The sequence below is a fragment of the Bombus pascuorum genome, chromosome 4 (genome assembly GCF_905332965.1).
Source record: "Bombus pascuorum chromosome 4, iyBomPasc1.1, whole genome shotgun sequence".
Classification (NCBI taxonomy): domain Eukaryota; kingdom Metazoa; phylum Arthropoda; class Insecta; order Hymenoptera; family Apidae; genus Bombus; species Bombus pascuorum.
Genome location: NC_083491.1, coordinates 16770612 through 16792728, shown reverse-complemented (window position 1 = coordinate 16792728; position 22117 = coordinate 16770612). Strand labels below are relative to the sequence as shown.

At 42.2% G+C, this 22117-nt stretch overlaps 1 protein-coding gene across 1 annotated transcript; it reads right to left on the bottom strand.

The window, feature by feature from the left end:
- Positions 1 to 14395: 14395 nt before the first annotated feature.
- On the bottom strand, positions 14396 to 19197 carry LOC132906056 (uncharacterized). Its single transcript, XM_060957907.1, has 4 exons — positions 18803 to 19197; positions 18517 to 18710; positions 18197 to 18304; positions 14396 to 14786 (listed from the first exon to the last, which is right to left on the bottom strand). Exons 1-4 carry the CDS (start codon positions 18920 to 18922, stop codon positions 14651 to 14653), a joined length of 558 nt encoding a protein of 185 aa, XP_060813890.1. The 5' UTR covers positions 18923 to 19197; the 3' UTR covers positions 14396 to 14650.
- Positions 19198 to 22117: the final 2920 nt, after the last annotated feature.

The following is a 22117-nucleotide window of genomic DNA, read 5'->3' as shown; positions in this document are numbered from 1 at the left end:
TTGAGTGGTCCCGAACGAAGAGGAAGCTTAATCGTTGCAGCTTGTAAAACTCGAACCTGACCTTTTCTCGCCATCGTACTGCAAGCGTAACCATCGTCACGTTCCAATATAGATTGCTCGTGAAATCTTTTCCCAGAGACTCGAAAATTTATCGTCCTGGTAATAACTTCCTTCCGTTGAAGCAAACACGAGGCAGCCTAGCTCGCGATGACACGCGCACGAGTCATAATAATTGGACGCGGAATATCAAGAGGGTTAACGTGATTTCGCACGATGAAGCCATATCACGACGTTCGTCCGCCTGGGGCGGCAATGCGCGAAAGAATTCCGCTGGAGCGCGTCAGCTGGTCCCTTTTTATCGTGTCGCAAACGCCTCGAATCACCGAGCAAAAGTGTACCGTAAGCGTTTATTCCGGTTGAGCCGCTCGTACAGCTGTAATTCTCATAAGCGAGCGTCAGTCCGACGAGCTTGTTATCAAGAGAAATTACTTTCAACCGAATGAATCGTACGTACAATAGTTCTCGCCACGTGCGTGTACACATTTCGGTAAGTTAATGCCTGAAGTAAATTAGCCTTCGGAGAAACGAGCAAATGGAAGTAACAAAGAGGGGGACAGAAACAGTGGGACAGAAACTATCTTATAGTCACGTTTCTTTTTTACTTCTTTCTTTTTCGTTCTTCGTTCTGCTCTCTTTTCGGTTTATCTGTTTTTGCGTCTGACAGAAAATCGTATCGCGCTGCTTTCAGCGGACTCGCGCGTAAAAGGAACGCTTCATGCGATATCGTCGCCCCCTTTTTTCTTCTTCGTCCCTTTGTTTCCTCTTCTTCCCCATCCGCTGGCTCGTATCCGTTTTTTAAATAATAAGCCGCGCAATTTCCAGCTCGGCCAAGATGCAGCACGTCCCCATGAATGCGACCGGTTGCTCGCTTCCTTTTCTTCTTTTGCGTCGTCTTTTTTAATAAGGACCGTTCGTGATTTAAACGACCGCGTTTTGTTCGATACCGGCTGAAAAGTCACCCGTGTGAAGGGTCTTTCCCGCGGAAAATTGAGTTTCAAGAGCGACTAAGTCTACCGGTAAATGAGATCGGTCAATTTTTAAACAGATCGGAATTAAAATGGTCGAAAGGCATGGACGTAGATTAGAGAAACGCCGGATTCGCGTAAACGAGAATTAATCGTGTCTATGTGAAATAATGGTAATTTTTACGTGACGCACAGCGCGCTGTTTGTGCGAAAAAAATAGGAAAAATTGCCGCGGTATACAGCCCAATTGGCATTCCCTTCGAATGGACCGGTCGAAATCGTTTAAAATTGCCGCTAATGTTTTTAACGTCGCAATTCGAAAATGCTTGGCGCAGAATGTTCCCGGGATGAACACGAAACGAGTTTGTTCAGCGTTAACGAACATGCCATCGACTGGTTGCAGTTGAAACAATTGCTCGAGGTCTCTAATTCGAGGTTCGACGATTTCAATCAATTTTTTTATTAAAATTACTAGGTACGTTACAGTATGGCTTTTTTCGTAATTCTAACAGCTTGCGAAATAATATTCCAAAGTCGAATTATTGCTTTCGATACCGTTCTGTCGTATCGTGTTCATGACATTTTTCCTTTTTGGTGAATCATCGTCCGTGATGTTTCAGCTGGATTCAGTTTATAATATACGGGCATCGATTCGAAACACCTGACACTGGCGTTCTTGTTGTTTTGTTCGATAATTCAGTCAACGCTTTAATTACGAATTCAATTACATACTTGTGAATAATAGGCGCGTAATCGTTTATGGTAATTTGCCTGTGCCGGTGTGTTGCACTCAACAAGTAGTTTGTTAATTCAGCGGCCTGTTAAGTCTCAACAAACACATGATTGTTTAAAACCGATTCAATTTTGAGCTCTGGATAATTAACGATTTATAAAGAGGTGTCTAAAACGCGTTTATCCTCTAGCCAACATACCAGTAAAAAGCTTGCGTCTTCTCTTTTCTCTGCACGAAACAAATATCGCTTTAACTGAGTCTTCCTTGAAAAAGAAGCGGTCAGGAGAGAAAGAAACCAAGTGGTTCGACGATGGTTAAGAAATCGAGAGAAAAAAAGAGCTGCTGATCCGACGACGTGAAAACTCGTCGATCCCAATTGCTGTTGGTCAGTTGAAAGGGGTTGAAACGGTTCCACTTGTATCTTCGGCATTTGGAACCCCAAGCGCGGTTGTACATACCTGGTTAAAGGCTGACAAAGCTAATTTTGTAAAGTGTGCGTCTGGGACTGGACGTGTTAAACGGGCTACGAACGTAGAAGGGGTGGCTGGGCCGATAAGAAAGCTTATAGAGGTCGAGTGGGGAAAATTATTCTGGAAAATATGAGATTGGAGCAGTTGTGGGAAATCGAGGGTGAATCCTGAAATACGCTATCCGCTGCTTGTTTGTCCGAGACGTTTGAGAAATTGTTCTTGACGCGATTCCACCGTGGAAGGGTTGTTTTGTGAATTGGAAGTTTTGCTACGATCGAAGATCTCTCGACCGTATACGAGCCATAATTTCATGGTTCTATTCAGGGCAATAGGAATATCAGAGGTGAATCTTGCAAAGTACATAAACGTCGCTGCGAGCTGAAACAACGAGGCGATTCTAGATAATTAATGACATTTGTCGATCTCAAGATGATGGATTTAGCGGCTATTTCCTCTGCCTAATTGTAAGAGAGAAACCTCCTCCGTGGAGATACATCTTGGATTAAGGACCGACGAGGTTAATCTTGCTAGCTACGTGCTTGGAATAGTCGATGTTGATGTATCTTAGAAAAGTAATGAAAGCAGCCAGCGGATCGGCGCAAACGCGAAACAACTTCAAACCGTTGCTTTTCATCGACTAAAGAATTTCTCTCGGCTGATTATTTTAGAAAGAATTGTTGTAATATTTTTATAATGAATTCCGTAACGATCAAGCCTCGAATTAATCTACGAACAACGCGGGAAACTACGTTGTCAACGTTGACATTCAATTTAGCAATAATTACAGTGGATTCTAACAAAGGGGGAAGAAAAAAATGGCCACAGTTTCTGATTGGGGCGGCGTGACCTCAAAGCTGCCTGATTAGCGGCATGACACAAGGCCGATAAATTACTTTTGTAACCTGTCACGCAGCCGGAAATTGCAAGCAGACCTTGAAATATGCAATCGTTGGCAGGATGATATTGCTCATTCAACGGGAAGCTGGAAAAGTTGCTGATTCGTTCTTCCTATGGCTCTCAATCTGACGTTACTCGAACCGCAGGATGTTCTGCGAAAGGGTGGATCCTCGAAATAATCGATTCGGTGCTCTGCGTACGACGACCCGGAAGGAGAGTCGCTCGAAAACCCAACGAACTGATCGTGTCCGACTGGTTGCAGCCGTTAATAGCGCTTTAATCCGATACGCCGTCCCGTGGTGATCGATTGCTTGCGACAATTATTCTCGTTGCCATCGATGTTACCGCCGGTTATCGAGTTAAAGGTCGACGCGCTACTTTTGTCATAGACGCTTTCCACGTTTTTTTCTTCACTAGCGTAATTTAGCGAGCACATGCAAATTTATTTTTCACGTTAATCTGTCTTTGAAGTTTGATCGACAGTATATTGGTAGAGTGTTTCGTGTTGAAGTGGTCATCACTTCTAAAAAAACTCTACATCTGGTCTTTGGTTTTCTCAAGCACCGAAGCCATCGACAGCCTATAGACAAAAGACTGCGTCGAAGGCAAACCATAAACAGTACACAGGCAACGTTGGCTTCAGGGTTTTCAGTCATAGGGTAATACTGCTAGCGTGCGGATCTGGATCAGCTCATATTATATTCCGATTTGTATTCACATAATTTTAAAATATATATTTTCTACCTTACAATTTATCCACGCGTTCCTTTGTATTCACATATATCTAATAACCGCAACATTTCGAATCGATTAATTTCCATCGAGGAGGTTGAACTTTGAAACATCTCGTTTTATATAACGCAAAGCGCTGTACGCGTTAGTTAACGTTGAGATATTGAGGAGAGCAGATAGGAAATTACGTAAGAAAATGGGGATGGTAAGAGAAAGAGGAAAGAATAACGTAGGATAATTGCAATTTTAATTTCGAAGTGGAGATGAGAGGGGCAAAAGTATTCAGTAAAATGCAATGTCCGTCTCATTTCGAGCAAGTTCCGTGCCAATGATTGGGATAAAAGTTTCCCGGAAAAAGGAAGTGGATCGCGATCTGGGAAGGTTAATCTACGGCAAAATTACGGTCTGAAAAGTTGCCGGATGACAAAAGCTTTGCGCCAGCCTCGATGATGGCACGTTAGTTAGCTCCGCTGGAAAACCAGCTACATCGGAATGCAATTAGTTTTTCGAACCAGCTACGCGACAACACGCGGCTACGCTGGTTTTCGAATCTTCCAACTTCGACGAACTATGTGTGATCGAAAGCTTTTACCACGATTCGCACGATTATTAATCGATCGACGTTTATTTCTCTTTTCATATTTTCTAAAGAGCCGAAACAGATACGCCAGACATTTCTCTCTTAGCTTTTATTTTCTAGGACGTAAGTGTATTTAACAAGATGACGAAGTGTCAATTAGCAGCACATGAGTCAACGGAAGATTCAAATCGGAGTGATTCATATGCTTGTGCCTTGGAGTGTCGACATTGTGTTGATTAGCTACGTTCAAAAGTAAACGAACTCCGGACAAAACATTATCGCTGTTATTTACAATCGTCAACCGGAATTACATCTGAACGTTTTGTAAGCCTACCGATCGATATAAATAGACGAACGTGATAGGAATCAGTATAGTCATACAGTAGCACTGAGCGAGCGACGATTACGACCGGCATACATTATCTGTGTACTTGTATTTAAGGTGATTTTAATATACACTGACTATTACAATTTTTTACTCGTTTCTTTAATAAACAACACGTTTAATACCATCTTAGTATCATTGCTTTTTATCGTTCTGATGGTTTCACAAAACGCTCATCGCTCATTCTTTTAAATTCTTATATCTTTCCTTTTTTAGCATCACTAAAGGTACGCTGACGTCATGCATGCCAGTAAGAGGTACGTCGTTAGGCGCCAATTATTTGGGACCAAGTCTACGTTGACAATGACCACGACTTAATGGCTTCGAGGGTAGTCGACTCATCTGGGAACAATTCTAACCTCTGTGCTTTCCCTCGACTATCTCGGAGCATCGACCACCAACTATTCCCCTTACTGGTCGTACGCACACTTATGCATAATCTTACAATTCTACGTTTCTACGCCCTTTCTTCCACAAGCTAGAATACCCTAATGCCCTTCAAAGTACCATTACCATTCTCTAAATGTCTAATCTAAATCGTCCATAAAGCTTTGGAATGCCATCTCCTTTTACCCTGGTTGAAATGTAGCTATCCTAAGTCAATCAGAATCCCTTACTTGCTGAACGAGTGAGTCGAACCCATAGACGCGATCACGGTCCCTGAGCAGCCTAGGGGAGTGGCTGGAACATGTAGCCGATTTTTCGTTGGACAGAGTTATTTGTGGAATCGTAATCGAAGTGTCCGTGTCAGGATGCACGGATTGGGCAGATGAAAGTTTCGCGGTTTTCTAGAACAGCGATGGTCGATGGTTGGCAAAAAGACGAAACCGAGATGGAAGAGATGGTCGTTGACAGCGGTGAATGGACGCGGTTTGTTTAAACGAAATGATGCGAGGCTCGTAGATATACGTGGTGGGAAATGCAATTTTGTCTCTGGTCTGGTCGACCGGCTACAATCAACCCCGTACCACTCTCGAGGTCTTTGTTCTCTCTCTCCTTCTTCCATCGTCGCACCAATTCTGTGTGACGGTCTATCCTAAAACGAAATCTATCCGCTGTTCGTCGCGATATGCGGATTGCCCCCTGAACAGCGAAAAAAAAACTTGCCGGGTATGAAGATTGAAATATCGTTTCCGCGGATGTCTGTGTCTCCCTTCCATCCCTTTTTGTCTCCTCTTTCTTCTTCGATTATGCTCACCCGGCCTCGATCACACCATTATCGTACGCTTGCCTCTTCTCACCCACCCTTTTTATTCTTTTTCCCGCACTCTCTTCCTTCGCTCTGTCACAGCCGACTTGTTCGACCTGTTTCTTTCTCGTGTTTTATCTTAGCTCGGACTGATCGATTAGCTGCCATTGTTAACCCAATAATGTTACACCTGTATCGGGAAGCTATTATATCCTAAGCGTGACAATAGACGAAAACAAGGTTCAAATGGTTTATTGAGATACGTGTAATTTTTTAAGCTATGACCGTGTAGTAGTGACACACATATATGAGTATCAGTATGTGGGAGTATGTGCGTGCGCAGCGTCTCGTAAAACAGAAGAATGCAACTGTTCCGTTGGTAGTGTGGTAAAGAAGATGGTGAGACAAAGAGAATGCTAAGACGCGCGCAGATGTGTATCCACGAATATCTTGTAAATCACATATTAAATAAACCTGAAACTATTTTGATATCAATTCGAAGTGTAATCTAAGTGTTCCTATACGTTTATTTCGGCGATTAAGATCCACAATTCTCAACATGGTTGAACAATGTAACTCTGTTAACGTAACATCAATTTCAAACAGGTTCGTGCGACTATTATGTCGTCCGAAAAGTTTCTTTCGTTTTATAAGGAAATAATGGATGCACAATATTTTTCGCTTCATATTATTTTATCGAATTACGTATGATCATTTTGTTCTATCAAAATAAAGATAACAACGTTGGACAGATTAGGTTTCATGTTTGTATAAAGATGCATCGTTGTCAAAGACGGGTCTGTAAAAGAAAGACATTTTTTGGATAACCTAATATATCGTAATGTAAATAGTTTTGGTCTTTTCAGGACAGACACATAGAAATGTTGGATGGCGATTATATATGAAATATAAAAGGAAACAGATAAAGTTGATTTAATAATAAAATAGAAAGAAAACAATACCAGCGATAATTCTAGAAACTCTTATTCTGAAGTTGCTTTTCCCAGTCTTTTTCGCTTCTCGATTCTACCGCGTTCTTTAAGACGTAATATACACGGCGCACGTTTTTAGCACGTACAGATTTTCACACACATATATTCTTGAAATATAGAATTTTAGATAAACGATGAAAAATCTGTTGGTCGGTCGGTGAAGTGGAATAAGGAAGGCTGACAGAATTTGGCATTGATTTTTCCTTCTCGCCATGCAGAAACGTGGGCAAACCGCTGTCCTGCCGGAATTGTCCGGTTTGGTAATCAACGTACCAAGAGGGTTTAATCGTAGCTGTGGCGGCTTTATTTTCAGTCCGGGCCGAACTTGAATCCTATCAGATTACTTCATCGTTGCGGAACACATGGCCGCTAGCTTAGCGGTTGCCCTCCGATGTCGTGTAACTCTTTGAAGTTGAAACGTCCCTCTTTTCGATATCTGCACTTGTTCTTGGTTTCGCGTTGATTAGATTTCGAAATGAACTTCGCCAACTCCTTTCGTTCAACGATTGCATCGAATCCTTTGTGATCTTCACGTTTGCCAACGGGAGATCGGTCTTTGGTCTTGATTTATGGCGAGCTAGTTTGCTTCTCGTTCCTACTTTACATAGGAGGATTCTGACTCTGATGTAATTTATATTTTAACTTGCATCTAACCAGATTGTAGTCTATGTAAATCGTATAGTATGGACCAAAATGTAGAAAGATGGTGAATTACTATTAAAACCAGCAATGATTAAACTTGCACCGAAGAAATCAAAATGGAAGGTTTCCTTCCATTTTTAATTTGAAACATAAGTTTTGATACGATACATACTCGAAATGTAATATAATTTAGTTTTCGTTGTAATACACGCGATGGATAATTTTGTAATTACATCTATTTACGTCTATCTAACAATAAACGTAGATGTATGGTTCTCGATTACCATTTGTCGTACTTTTTACATTTTTTCGCTAATCGCAACAACGATTGTCGTTCGTCTGTGGATGACGAGGGTCTTGGTCGATCGAGGTGATCTTGGAAATTCAAGATTTCTTGATAATCCATCAGTTGGCGAAGAAGTCTTAGCTGGCGAGGTCGTCGACTCGAAGACGTGCATGCGAATTTCTCTAGTCGATATGCAAATTTCAGCGCAATTTGGCATCGTCGAGAGTCAGGATCAATGCAAGCTATTACTGGGTGGGATTATTCAGAGAAATTCGCGGAAAGTAATTAATGCTAGGTGAAGGAGAGGGGATTCAATTCGCCCGTATAAATATTGTAATTGTCGGTTAACGAACTTCCTCTGGCGATCGATCAGGTAAAAATCGGTATGTAAACCGGCGGCGTGCCGGCTCCCCCGACATTAACAGCTATTTTTAATAGGTTGAGCAAGAGGTGAAATTTGTTTTTCGGAAATTCGTTCGGCAAGTTTCGTGGAGAAAAGTTGGCGAGTTGGTGGTGAGTTTTCTTTCTCTCGCGAAGAAGTCTGCGGGAAACGGGCCGGCGAACTTTCAGATTTATCGTTCCACGTGATTTCTTATCTTGTTCTTCCTTTTTCACCCCCCTCCCTTTTACCACGGCTTTTTATTAAAATCTACGAGTGAAGGAGTTCTTTAGAAGAGAACGTAGCTGTGAATGAAGAAGCACATTCCTTTTCTAATAAGTGGTTGTTGCAGGCCAAGAATTTGTGTTCGGATGCTTTCTGCATTCTTGTCTGGCGTTTAAGTTAGCCGTTTTCTTTTTCCTCGTTCTTCTTTCATTAAAATAGAAATATTTAACGAATAGATGGTTACCGAGAGACCATAATGGATTGCGTAAAGTGCTCGAGATATTCCGCAATAACGGGCCAGGATTTACAAGTATAGGATTCACGGGGATATAAGAAAGTAACGTACATGGATCCTTCAAAAGAGAATCTATGTTGGTTGCGTTAGTAGGAAAGCTTGCGAGTCAAAGGTCGATCGAAATAAAAAGGTTGCCAGAGAAGTTCTCAAGACACTCCTCGATCTCTTCCTTTGCCTTGGTCGGGTTTACGGATACATCAAAGAGTCTCCGTTGCTAACGACACTCTGTTGCAAAAACTTGCCAAGTATTTAACTGAAAATTCATTTGCAACTTGCCCGCCGTTCCTTTGACGAGCATTTCCTAACAAAACTTACCGGCAACAACTTGGCCCCGTGAGCTTTTTTGCGAGCCTAGATGTTACTACGTATATAGACTGGCGAGAACTAGTCGAACGGTTGATCTTGTTGAGGAAAGCAGGTTCAGGGACCGAATCCGATAGAATGAAACCGAGAAGTGTAACGTTAATCAATCTTCGCGTCTGTGATAAGATGAATTGTACCAGGGGAACAGCCTTAGTTCAGGCGATTAATTAAAGAGCCAGCGTAACAGCATCGTTCTCTACACGTGTACGCGTCTTCGTAGATGTCGTATTATCGACAGAATCATTTGTACGGCTTGTTTCGATGTTTTACACAGTGCAAGCGTACTTGATAAGACGTGAACGAAGCAGAAGAGGCTTTTATTTTTATTATCATTTCCCGCCCTCGAATAATCGCCGATTTACTGGAATCCGATTACTAACTGGGATAACTCGATCTCTGCGCTAGTCTCCGATCCTTTTGTTTCATAAGAGAAGACGTATGCGTCGCCCTAAAGCTTCCTAACCAAGTTCATCGATGCCGACACCTAAGGCCGACTCATCCCACCCGCTCAACACGATCCAATTTCTTCGTCGTTCGTCACTTCGCCCTTTTCCCTTTGTCTGCCGAGCAACGGAAGCGTGTAACGTGTGTCTATCCATCGGGCAAACAAGAAACCCGTGCTCATACACACAATGGAGAACTCCGTAGTTTCGTGGACCGCCCATTTGTCTCGTTATCGTTTATCTCGGACGTTATTCGATGATGGATCATCCGTGCTATATGTCTAGATTGATCGCGGTGGTTGGACCAACAAATTTTATTTATTTTTCGTCTCGGTAAATAAGGGAACAAAGTGGAGAACACTCTCGATCGTCAAAATAGCCGAAAGTTTGGGAATGTTGGATCAACTCGTTTGAAACTAGCGATCATGTGGGTTATGCAGGGATTATACAATTTAATATACACTAGAAGAAATTTTATGCGCAAAGGAAAGGAAACAAGGTTGAAAATTTTCCAAATGGTATCTATATCGATCGTAAGTCTCGACGCGATAGACTTTTATTTTTGCTTCTGTTTGAATTTTTAAATGTGAGATGTGAGGTCTCATTATCGTAATGGTTTCGCAAATAATGCAGATAGTTCCATACAACATTATTTTTGTTTATGTAAAAAATATTCGAAATTATCGATTAGTGTTGCAAAGTTGAGAAATTAGATCGCGTATGAGTGTCATGGAAAACATTGTGTGAGATTATAAAGCGAAAAATAAGTGGTTCATAATCGGAATCGTCGAAAATTCAAACTGTCGCTTCTTGAGTTGTCTTTTAGTTAGAAATTGGTCTTGAGTGGATTAAGAAAGCTCTCAATTCTATTTGTCTCGTACCACATCGCGAAGTGAAATATATTAGGTTGTCCGAAAAGTGTCTTTCTTTTACAGGCACGTCTTTTACAACAACGTATCTTTATATAAACATGAAACCTAATCTGTCGAATGTTGTAATCTTTATCTTGATAGAAAAAAATAGATCATATGTAATTCGACAAAATAATGTAAAACGAAAAATGTTGTGCATCCATTATTTCCTTATAAAACGAAAGAAACTTTTCGGACGACGTAATATATATTATTTTTATTTATATTATAGTAGATATATATATATATATATACATTAATGTTTGAAGGGAACACGAAAACCCCGTGTAAATTCGGTTTGGCAAGCTTTAATCGAGTCGTTGCCGAAGGAAGAAAGTTGGAAACGTGTGACGCTGGTCGAAAAGCTCGAAAGTTAGCCGGAGTCTTAACAGTTCTTCCGCAGTTAGTTGTAAACGTTTGAATTTCCTAAGACCAGTCGGAAACTGTGTGGCTCTTTCGAGACCCGTTTCAAGATCTTCGATAGACTGTGGAACGATTTCGCGACAGTTCTCGCCGAGGAAACAGGGGTCGAGGTGAAAGTTTTGTTGGCTCGTAAATTCTACCAACGTCATGGAATCTTGCTCAGTGTCTGATCGCTATGTATAATGTACACCATAGGACAGCGGCGTGTAAAGGAAATCAATCGATTAACAGACCAATTTCGAAATTCATTAGCTGATCTAGCTCTTGAGCCGCTGTGAAGTTGCTGCATGCCAAACGAGCTGATTAATCGGCACCCAACTCGTGTACTTCGCACGCGTCGCGTTGACAACACCTGTAATAAATCTCCCTTAAAGAACACGGTATTATTCCAAATTTTTATTGAAAACGTGCGCGGCATAATGCTGTTCCCTCGTTCTTGAACGAGCTTTCAATCCTTTTGTCTCCCTTGCTGTCTTTTTTTTAATCAATTTTTTGATTGCTCAAACGGATGGATTGGACCAAGTCAGTGTTACGTAGGAGATACAAGAAACCACGAAATTTATAGATCACCGGTGATCTCGCGTCGCAGTTCGAACGTTTCACAAATAAGATAAAGAATTGAACCTTAGATATATTTAGTAGTAAAATTTATTGTACGAATCCAACAGAGCGACTGTTCAGAGTGTTAGAACAGAGAATGTCGATAGCTGACTCTAGGAAGGTTTATATATTAGGTTGTCCGAAAAATTTCTTTCGTTTTATAAGATGATAATAGATGAAAAACAATTTCTGTTTTATATTATTTTATTGAATTAGGTACGATCCATTTTGTTATATTTCTATTATTATATTCGTACATAATTCAATAAACTAATATGAAACAAAAAACATTGTGCGTCTATTATTTCCTTATAAAACGAAAGAAACTTTCCGGACAACCTAATACTACGGGTTTGGCTCCTGTGGAAGCGGTGTCGCTGGGTCCTAGGTCAGAGATGGTCATGCTGTTGCTGTTTTCTGACACTGGAACACTCTCTACGTTGTTGTTTCGATGACCTGCGGGATGTTCGTTAAACCCCCTTGGTTTCTCTATCGCCAATTTATGGCTCTGTGACATCAGCGTAGTTAACGCGACGCGTTCTAAGAATGGCTCATGGGCAAAATCTTGCGACAGAGATCGAGTCCATCGGTGTTAAGTTTCTAATCGAGCTACGAACACGCGTGGAAGCTTCGATAGCGTAATAACTAACAATAAGCCCGGAGAGGGAAACTCATTGACGCGATCAATGTCCCAGTTGGCTAGCATGGAATTCTCGGCGAATGGAAATTCCGATTTGCCAGATTACGAGACCTCTGATCCTGATTTCGCCGGATGAAGTTACATCTATAGACTGTGAGTTTAACTGCTCTGAAACGTCGTTCTAATCCATACGCGATAAACAGAAGCAAATAAATCATTCGCCATGGTGCACTGATTAAACGTATCGACTATCGGCGTAATTTTACCGTTTCGAAATGAATTTGCAGTGATTAACGCGCGAGTATTGTTCAGACGATAAGAAATTAGGGAAATTAGCGACTAGTATGCGCGCGGTAAGATCGAAGCCGAGCGTTGGAACTCGTGTGCATGTATGCTTAAGCACTCTAGCCCTTAAATTCCTAATGAAACTTGGCGAAAGTTCTGTGGAAGTTGCCGTTGTAAAATATCCGGCTTTACTTCCGCCTGTGTCGAAATTCTCGCGGACTTCACACCCATAGCAGCTATAAAATTCAGCTGGTTTTACCAACTTCCGGCATAAAGCCTGTTGGCCTACGTATTGGGACTCCAACTTTTTTTCCTACGTTCCTTCATAAACTTTGCTCGATATTAGCTATAAGGATTTGCTCTCTACGTCGGCATAAAACTTGCAAATGCGGTTTAATTCGATGGAAAACCTTAGCAAATAATTCTCAACCACCTTATGGATACAATGATGGTCGGTTTTCAAGCACGCCTCAGGCTTACGATCGTTGGGTAATTACGCACAGATGTATAAGCAGCTTTTTCACCGAAGATAATTCGATGACACCGCGTCCTGTCTGTTTCATTCTCGCACCCTAGTCGGAGACGATAAATTGCCGCCATATATCCGTGATAGTGTTACTCGAGACACTTTTAGCCTTCGTATTGTCACGACAATAACAGCGGCGTCCCTACGATAGCCATTTCTTTCACCCGCTGTTTCCGGTTCTGTAATTAAACGATCCTCCACGTAGACAGACGAATTCCAGGCGAAACCTCAGAAATGTGCAATGCTGCGAATCGTTAAGAGTCTGTTTGACAGTCGTAGACGATTTCCCAGATTTACTTCTTCAATGCAAGTGTTCAGAAGTTTAGAATCGACCGTTTCTCTAATAATTTCGTCTGTTTGGACTGCATTTGTCGAAACGAAATCGTAGACAGGGCTCGATTAACCGAACTTCCGCCGATTGAATTCGCCTATTTGGACGCGAATGAAAAATAATTAGCGTGGAAATGAACGAACTCGTATTTTATTCGAATACCAATTACAGAAACTATTATATTTGTCCAAGTTTAGATAAATGCGGTTCTACTGTATCGAGTATCCTCCGCGGGGAGGGCTCACTTATGCGAGTCTATGGAGGCTGGCAAACCCACGTTCTCGCAGCTAGGGAGGACCGTCGGGACAAGCGTCCCGCTTACATGAGTCCTCTATGTATACCGCAGGGAAGGTTACCGGGAGTGTAATGCGCTTGATCGCGGTTATGCTCTCTCTACGTGGCCTTGGGTAGTAGCGCACCCACGATCTTGATGCCAAGGGTGGGACCAGCGGGATAACTCCCGGGTACAAAAGTACTTTCAGGCCCTCGCTTACGTGAGTCCCATCTGGGTCTGCCGAGCAAAGCTAACAGGTCGCCGAGCCGGCAGTGACGTGGCCGTACATCCACACGATAGTCCGACCAATGACTTAGAATGGTACCACGGGGGTCGAGTGTGAGCCCGAAGGGAGTAGCGACACTTCCGCTCGACCAGTTTGGGTTTGGACCCGTGGTGGCAGTGGTTAATTCCAAGATGCTGGCAAGACGGCCGTTTAAGGAGTGTGGGTGCCCCCCCCCCCCCCCCCCCCATGAACGATTCGTCGGCGGGTGAGCAGCGTAGCAACTGCTCCGGAACCGTCCTAGAGAGACGGTAGAGCTTAGAAAACGCCCCGTCCGACCTGAGATGAGTGACAGTCCCTGCAGAACTAACTAATACAAACAAGGTACTAGGTACCTTGCGCGCTGGTTGGACGTAACGCCAACCCCTATGGTCCTAGGGGACTCGGGTTCAGTATGGCGAAAAATCAACGCTGAGGAATGAGCCCGTAAAACACAAGACACACTAGTTGTATCGAGTATCATCATAATTTACACTAAATCATCGGAGGCTGTAATGTTTATTAACGGGAGTATATGCGCATAGGATTACATTTATAAGAATATTCATTCTTATAGTGTTCTTGCGATCTTAAAATAAATTCTTCGTTGGAGAAAAGTAGCACGTAAAACGATCAATCCATTAAATTGTATGATATTCGTAGTAATCGAAGCGCTGGAACGGCACCGAGTACGAGCATAAAATCGAACTGTTTATCCGATCGAAGTGCAAGCGGCGTTGCACCGCAGTGGTTTTTCAGAGTTCAAGCGAGGACTCCAATCAAGTCGAAGAGTCCCACGGGGCATTGCGGTCGGTACTTAGAGCAGCTTCCATTACGTCCAACCACTTCGGCTTGAAGAATATCCCGCGGTAGTGGCTCGTGTCGCGAGCTTGTTGGTCTGAAAAAAACATCGACTGGTACATACATCTGCATAACGATAATAAGGAGCTTTTCCTTTTTTCCCTATGCCGCGATACCTCGGCGCGATAACAAGGTCTAGCGCACCGTTGGTCGACTCGTTAACAGACGGCCATTAAATTGTCCAGGTATCATACGATCCTTTGCACGAGCCAATTTAAAGAGCCGGCCAATGACTGTTACCTGCGTTATCTCGCGAAACTTTTCTCGGTCGTTCGAAATGAGGGTTGCGGAATAAAGAAAGAGAAAAGGATTCAGATATTATGATTTTGTTAGGACAGGTGATAGACGCGTTGTAAACTGAATTCGGTAACCAGGTCGACTAGAAGCGTCTGAATCTACTTCCGATCTTATACCTTCAAATTATTCTTTTTTATTCTTTTGTATACTTTAAATTTATTCTTATATTAGGTCGTCCGAAAAGTTTCTTTCGTTTTATAAGGAACAACATTTTTCGTTTTATATTATTTTATCGAATTAAAAATCACAACGTTCGACAGATTAGGTTTCACGTTTGTATAAGGATGCATCATTGCAAAAGACGTGTCTATAAAAGAAACACACTTTTCGGACAACCTAATATCTTAAAATATTTTCTGAGATTTTCAAAAATCGAAATTACAAATTTCTGGGTCAGTCGATGAGTTGCAAGTCTTCTCAGAGTCGACAGTTTCTCTTAAAACGAGGATAAAAAGACTGACAAGACGGTGAAAAAATTGGACAGGACTAAACGGAATTTCCTAGAGTCCCCCCTTTTTCTTACTACCTGACCGTTTCCTCGTGCCAGCTAGGAGATGATTCCGCGAGCCGAGCAAACGAACACGACGATATGTCGTGCATATCTCGCGTGCTCGTAAAAAGTCAGGAACGGTCGGGCCGCTTTCATTGCGCTTTTATTTCGGCTGCTGTCCCCTCTTATTTCGAATCGGGATAACTAGAGAAAGAGGGAAAGCACGCGTTTCGCTGGCCTCGCTCTTTTTCCGTTTTATTGCTACCGTCCTGCCAGAGATACGAGGTGAAAAACAATATAATTTCGTTATCAGAGCGAGAAGAGTCGAAACGACCCGTTCGTGGTTCCTTCCAAGCGAACTCTTTTCTTCTCGAATTTATTGTAAAATACGCGCAATTCTTCCTTCCTTGATTTGTAAAGACAATAAATTGTAGTCGTTGTTTGAACGTTCCATGCAATCCGAGAGCATCGTCTGTTCTTTTGAAAAGAAAGGAATGTAGAAAATTGAAGTAACTGCTGTTCTTGATCCTACGAATCTTGAAAATGGAAGGTCCTTGTTTCGAAGAAATCGATACGTTTCTTGCAATTTCCTTTGCTTATTTTTCGAACGTCGATCAGTATCACTGATCGGAGCAATTTGTATACTCGCAGTTGTGTTTTTATTTGAAACTGACGAGAACCGGGGCGAGTTTAATAACACCTCGTTCGCAGCTAGAAGGCAAACAAGCTGTCCCTATGATTCTTTCATGTCGCCTTAGCCAGTTCCATTTTCTCAAATTACCCGTGAGACCGTGTGAAAGGACTCTCAAGGAGGACAACGCTTCCACTAACGCGATAACAACTTCAACGGAAAAACGTAGTTCATTTGCAATTTTTATTCACCCCTGTGAACATCTTTCGCGGACTTTTCCACTCTCTGTTTGCGTTTTGCCTGGCAAATACTATCACCATATATATTTCGATTCCTTGTTAAGCATTAAAACTACCGGCAACTAAAATATAAAAGAAATCTACCGAACGAAAAAAATTAAAATTAAATTAAACGAAACGTCTATGAAGAAACATAACGTAAACATGATGTAAAGAACAAATAGAAAATTACTAAGTCAAACTAGACTCAGACCTAAGTAAACAAAAACATTGATGGAATCAAACGAAGAGCAAATCGAAGAAATTGAAGCAAAGAAATGGAAAAGAAAGTTATGAAAAATTAGAACGCGAAGGAAGAAGCAAAGGCTGAAGGGAAATTATCCAAAATACATCTTCGTACCACGAAAAACGACAAATTCATCATTTTGATCCCTCTGGTGGTAGCATTAATCGTCGCTGCGTCCTTTCGCTGAAGAAAAATCCAAAGACGTCAGTGTGGAATTGGAAACTCAGAAACGTTCTACGTTTCAGACGAGTTTCTCAAGTTGCTCACGTAGAGCTCGAGAAACGCGCAAAATGGAATACATCGTCGACAATGTCGGGGACATTTTTCTGGAAGAAAGACGAGCATACAGAAACTCAAAAGCTTGTTGAATATGGTGCAGCTAATTCGAAAGCTTCAATACCCGTGTCGATATTGACCCAGATTTCACGAAATCTGTCCGAAACAGCTGTTCTCTCTTTTTTAACTAACCGCATAGCGATTCGATTTTGTTTGAAGAACGAATCACGTATCGATTATAATCTTGAAAATTGAACGAGACAAAATCGTCGGAGATGAAATAACGACGAGGACGAGGCATAGATTTGGTACAGCGTTTTCCTGGTTCCGAGCCAGTCCATTTTCTCGACTCGGTGGATAGAGGTAAACCGCGTAGAATTTTCACGACGGCGAGGATATCGTCGGCGGCCGAGGACGACGACAATGCGGCGTCACGGCTGCCTGCGGGCCGTCTTTTTTATTCATACGTCCCTGGCTCGACAATTTATCCGCCCACGAGCCGACATGTGTCAGCGTGTGCGAGGTGCACGCTTACAGAAGAAGATGCTGGCATGCCGTCGAGAAGCGAGAAAGCTAAACCAAATTTGCTTTTCTACACGGTTTGTGTATCTACTCCAATTTGCGCCGCCTTGGACCGGCCGAAAAAAGGCCTGGCTCTTTTTTTCGCAGCGCGAAACGAGGTCGCGCCGACGAAATTTCCAGCTGGATCCTTTAGCGCATTATACTCGGCGCGAACAATGGCCCCTGCCAGTACCGAGTTCCGTCTTTTCTCTAGAAACGTGGATGACGATCTTTTCGATCTCTAGCGGTCGGATTCGCGGCTTGAAAATGATCTACGCGCCGTTTTTCGAGAGCAAGAATTTTCCGTAATTTCGAACGCCGGGTTAATTGAACTTTGTAAAGCGGCACAAGGTTATCTTGCTAATTCCGTTCCGTTTCGACTTTGAAGGGGTTGTCTCTCGTGAAAATTGCTAATGTCTATCTACTTATTAAGTTAATTGTTCGCCTGCGTTAAACTTTGTCATCGAGGCAGAATGGAATTAGAAAGAGACGACGAAGATGAAATTTGCAAGTAGGAAAATTACCTTAACCGAATTAACGGCGAGCTTAAAGGAATCTACAGGCAGGTTGAAGGACAGATTAGGAAGGACGAATGGAAGCAATTCGACGGGATGATTATGAAAGACGAGGGCTGCCGTGTGACGTAAAAGCTAACGGAGGAACTTACGTGAAGATCACGTGCAGAATGTCACCAATGAGTCCGTTATGTCTCAGGTAGTGCTCCGAAGTTTCGCAAATGGCCCTCAGCAGGCATTCGTGACCCTGATATCCGTAGCTGTGCAGAAAGTCAGCAGAGCAAAGTGAAAAATAAAATAAGACCGTCCGTGGCTGACCTACTACGACTTCTGGGTCAGCATCCGCGTGCACCTATATTTTTCTCTACTCTGTTCTACATTTTTTCTTTTACTTTTCGAACTACGAAATACTCTACAGTACAGTCTATAGACTAATACAATAACCTCTCAGTGTAATCAATTTCGAACTCACTTGATGAACTTATTCTCTACAGCTTGATAAAGCGTAGCTCTGTCCAAGCTTCTCTTCCTTCTTCGTTCTTCGGTATACAGCCAGAGTTTCTCATCGCTGGCGTTCGTTGGCAGGCTGTAAGTCGCCTCGAAGAAATCGGCTATGGAAATCGATTTGTACGGCTCCTCCAGCGGTATCGCCAGCGCGACGAACAGCTTCAAGAAGAACACGTTTATCACTTTCAACTCGATTCTTCCTTCGCGCGAATCGATAATTTCTTATTGTCCACTGCTACTCTGACACTCACACCTGCGGTACTTTCTTCCGGGAACGTGAGGGACCGGATGGGTCGATGAAGTATCTCCGCCAACTCCGAATTTAGGAGTCTCGAGCCAGTCGGATGGAATATCACCAGCAGATTGAGCATCAGGAGGCTGTAAAAGAAGACTTTGCTTCAGACTGGTAAACCGTGCACGTTGCTCGTAAAACAATTTTCACGATATATCAAAATGGCTGCGGGATACGACAGATAGAGATCGAAAGAAGTACGGGAAACTTTCTCGACCGATTTCTAACGTTCCTACGTTGTACCGCGGCTATCGCGAATCGGACGAGAGCTGATTAACATTACAAATGAACAGGCGCTGAGCGAAATTGAAGCTCCTTTCGTCGGCCGGATGAAAATTCAACGGGCGAAGTCGGAAGACGGTGGAGATCGTTTAATTCTCTTTAAGAAGTTCTAATGCGCGAACTCGCCTGGATGGATCCGTTAACGAACGATAATCGGTTTAATTATTGAACGTACAGAAGTTCTTGCCGATGGGTCGACATTTCCGAGGACACTTAACCGTAGGCTCGCAGAGAAGACGCAAGTCTGACGTTCTGCAACTTCCTCTCGGTTCATTTTCTCCGCGCAAACCGGTTCCTTCGTTAACGATATTCGCAAATATTAACGATAATTACATGCGAACTCGTGAAGATGGAACTGCTGGACGAATGTAGAGGGAGAAACAGAAGTTTGATCTGTAACAGTCGATATTTCGAACAAACTGTCATTGAATAGTATAAACTCAAAAGCGTTGTTGTGCTTCATTAGCATCAGTTTCCACTAAATTTCACGATAGAATTTCGTTCTTGTCGACTCATCGCCAGCGATATTTTCCACTGTTGTTCCGGTGTCAAGCTTTCCAAAGTCAGCCAAAAAGTTTTTACGCGTTGCCGGTCACGTTAGCGGACGGTGGCACGGTTTTCAAATGCGATTACAATTCTCCACGCGCGGCACCTCAGATATCGTGGCGGCCTGGGGTGGCGGTGATTAAAAAACTTCACCGATTTTAGCGTTGGCGTGGCTGGTGAAAAAAAGCAAGAGAACGAGAGGGCTACGCCGGCTGGAAATGCTGCTGTGCTTTAACCATGCATACGTAAATGAGCCCACTTTTCTGGGACTATTTCCTGTTTTTAATTCTTCTTCTCGTTTACATCAATACACACGCATCGCACCGACAACGAGCCGTTCTCCACCGAAGAGTATACGTCCGTTTAACCATAAGAATGCGATAATAAATGCACGCCAAATGTTTTCTTTCTTATTATTTATATTGAGATATGTATAATTTTGTGTGCTAGACTAGATTAGCCGCATGGTAGTGACACACTTATGTGAATATGAGTGTATAGAAGTATCTGTGTGCACAGCGTCTCAAAAAACAGATTAATGCAACTGTTCCGTTGGCGACGTGCTATAGAAGATGGCGAGACAAAGAGAGTGTTGAGACGCGTGCAAATGTATATGGATGAAAATCCTGGAAATCGTTTATTAAATACATCTAAAACTATTTTAAGCCTTCCTTTACTTTTATTTCGACGGTTAAGATCCACAATTCTCAACAATTTAATTTGTACTTTACAATTTATCCAGGTGGATATTTGGTAAATTTTTCTAACTTAATTCCTAAATAATACGTGGATGGCTACCCTCAGTGGGATACCATCTTCGAGTTTGACTATTTTATTTCTTTAGTGAGGTCAGTGGGGTGTTTTTTTTTTTAGTCTTCTTTCTGTGAGAGTTTTGCTCGCTTCAGCAGCCAGCTGCTTTGGTTGTGTTTCCGTTCTTTTCTTTTATTTTTCTGTCTATCTGCCGATTTCTTCTTTGACCGTTGGTATTTTTTAGTCTTTGCGTACATCCTCGTTTCTGACATACATGGGGTGTTCACTACTGTTCTGAATATCTTCGATTGTAGCGACTCTAGTTTATTTATGCGGCTCATTGCTGCTGGCACCCATAGCGGTATTCCGTACGTCCAGATTGGTTTTATGATCGTTTTGCAGATTTTTAGTTTATTTTCTATGCCGAGTTTAGAGCTTCGACTAGTTAGCCAGTACACCTGTCTTCTTTTTATCCGTATTTTGTTTATAATTAATTTAGTATGTTGTTTCTATGTAAGTTGTGTGTCTAAGAGGATGACAAATGTGAATGCGCCTCAAAGAAAAAGCTCTAGCGAGTTTAACCACAAACGAGGACGTCGAACGAAAGAGGGTGAAAAATACGTTCGACGCAGCGTTTGTGTGTGACCGATGAAAAAAGTCAAATAACTTTTGACTTGATTATCTATAGGGTTAATCAAGTTTCTTCGTTTATTTATCTATTTACTTCGCCTTTGTTCATTGCGGGATATGCATACGGTGATTCGAACGTACGAAGTTAGAATATTTGCAAACTTACGAAAGTAGGCGTAAAAGCGATGCCTGGTGTATTGCCAAGTACTGTATATAATTATAGTATAATAGTAAAAATTATAGTATAACACCATCGTTCAAAAGATCGCGGGCACTTGCTTACTTTCGGCAGAATATAATTTAATCAGGAAATTACGAAGAGAAAGTTGCGCAGGGCGATTTTCCTCTTCATCACGGCTGTCGTGGAATATTAAGATACGATGAAAAGTACTTTCAAAAGTTAATATGGAATAAAATAGTTGGCGTTTATAAGCGTCGAACGTTATGTTTTATTTCAAGTTACAACATCATGTTAAATTACAGAACTGTAGAATTATTTGTGTATTTCCAATATATTGGTTGGCAACTAAGTGATTGCCAATCCAATATATGGCTGAATTTTCGTTGAAAATGCACGGAACAACGCAACACATCAATATACACAATTACTCGTTTTGTACAATGTACTGTGCGTTTATTCCGAAAGCACTTGCAGTCGCTAAGGTTGTGAAAGTTAGACTCGAAGAAATTCTACAAAATTCATAATTATTAATTTAGTGTCGTACATAGTATCCTCCGCCATGGTTCCAAGTTTGAATATCTCGCGATTGTTAGCGACGAAAAAACGGTGGCGCCTGAATATCTCTCCTGCCACCTTGCGACCCTTTTGTATCTCCTTCTCGTTGTTTTGCTCCAGAAACGTTTATTCCTCGTGCATCGACCGCTCGTGCATGACATATAGCGACACTTTTCCGTTTTCACAAACAGGTCAGAGACGATTGTTTCTCCTCAGGACGAAGTGCCTATTCACTGCAGATGCGTCTGTTACCTTTTTACGGGGACAGAGCGCCGCCGTGTCGATGTTCTTCTTTTTTCCACCACCGACTACCATCGTTCAGTAAACTGT

Coding starts and splice junctions, on each gene's coding strand:
- LOC132906056 (XM_060957907.1), bottom strand. CDS start 18,922: ATGCTCAATCTGCTGGTGATATTCCATCCGACTGGCTCGAGACTCCTA. Junction 18,711..18,802: donor CGGAAGAAAGTACCGCAGGT/GTGAGTGTCAGA, acceptor TTCTTCTTGAAG/CTGTTCGTCGCGCTGGCGAT. Junction 14,787..18,196: donor ATTCTGCACGTGATCTTCAC/GTAAGTTCCTCC, acceptor TGTTTTTTTCAG/ACCAACAAGCTCGCGACACG.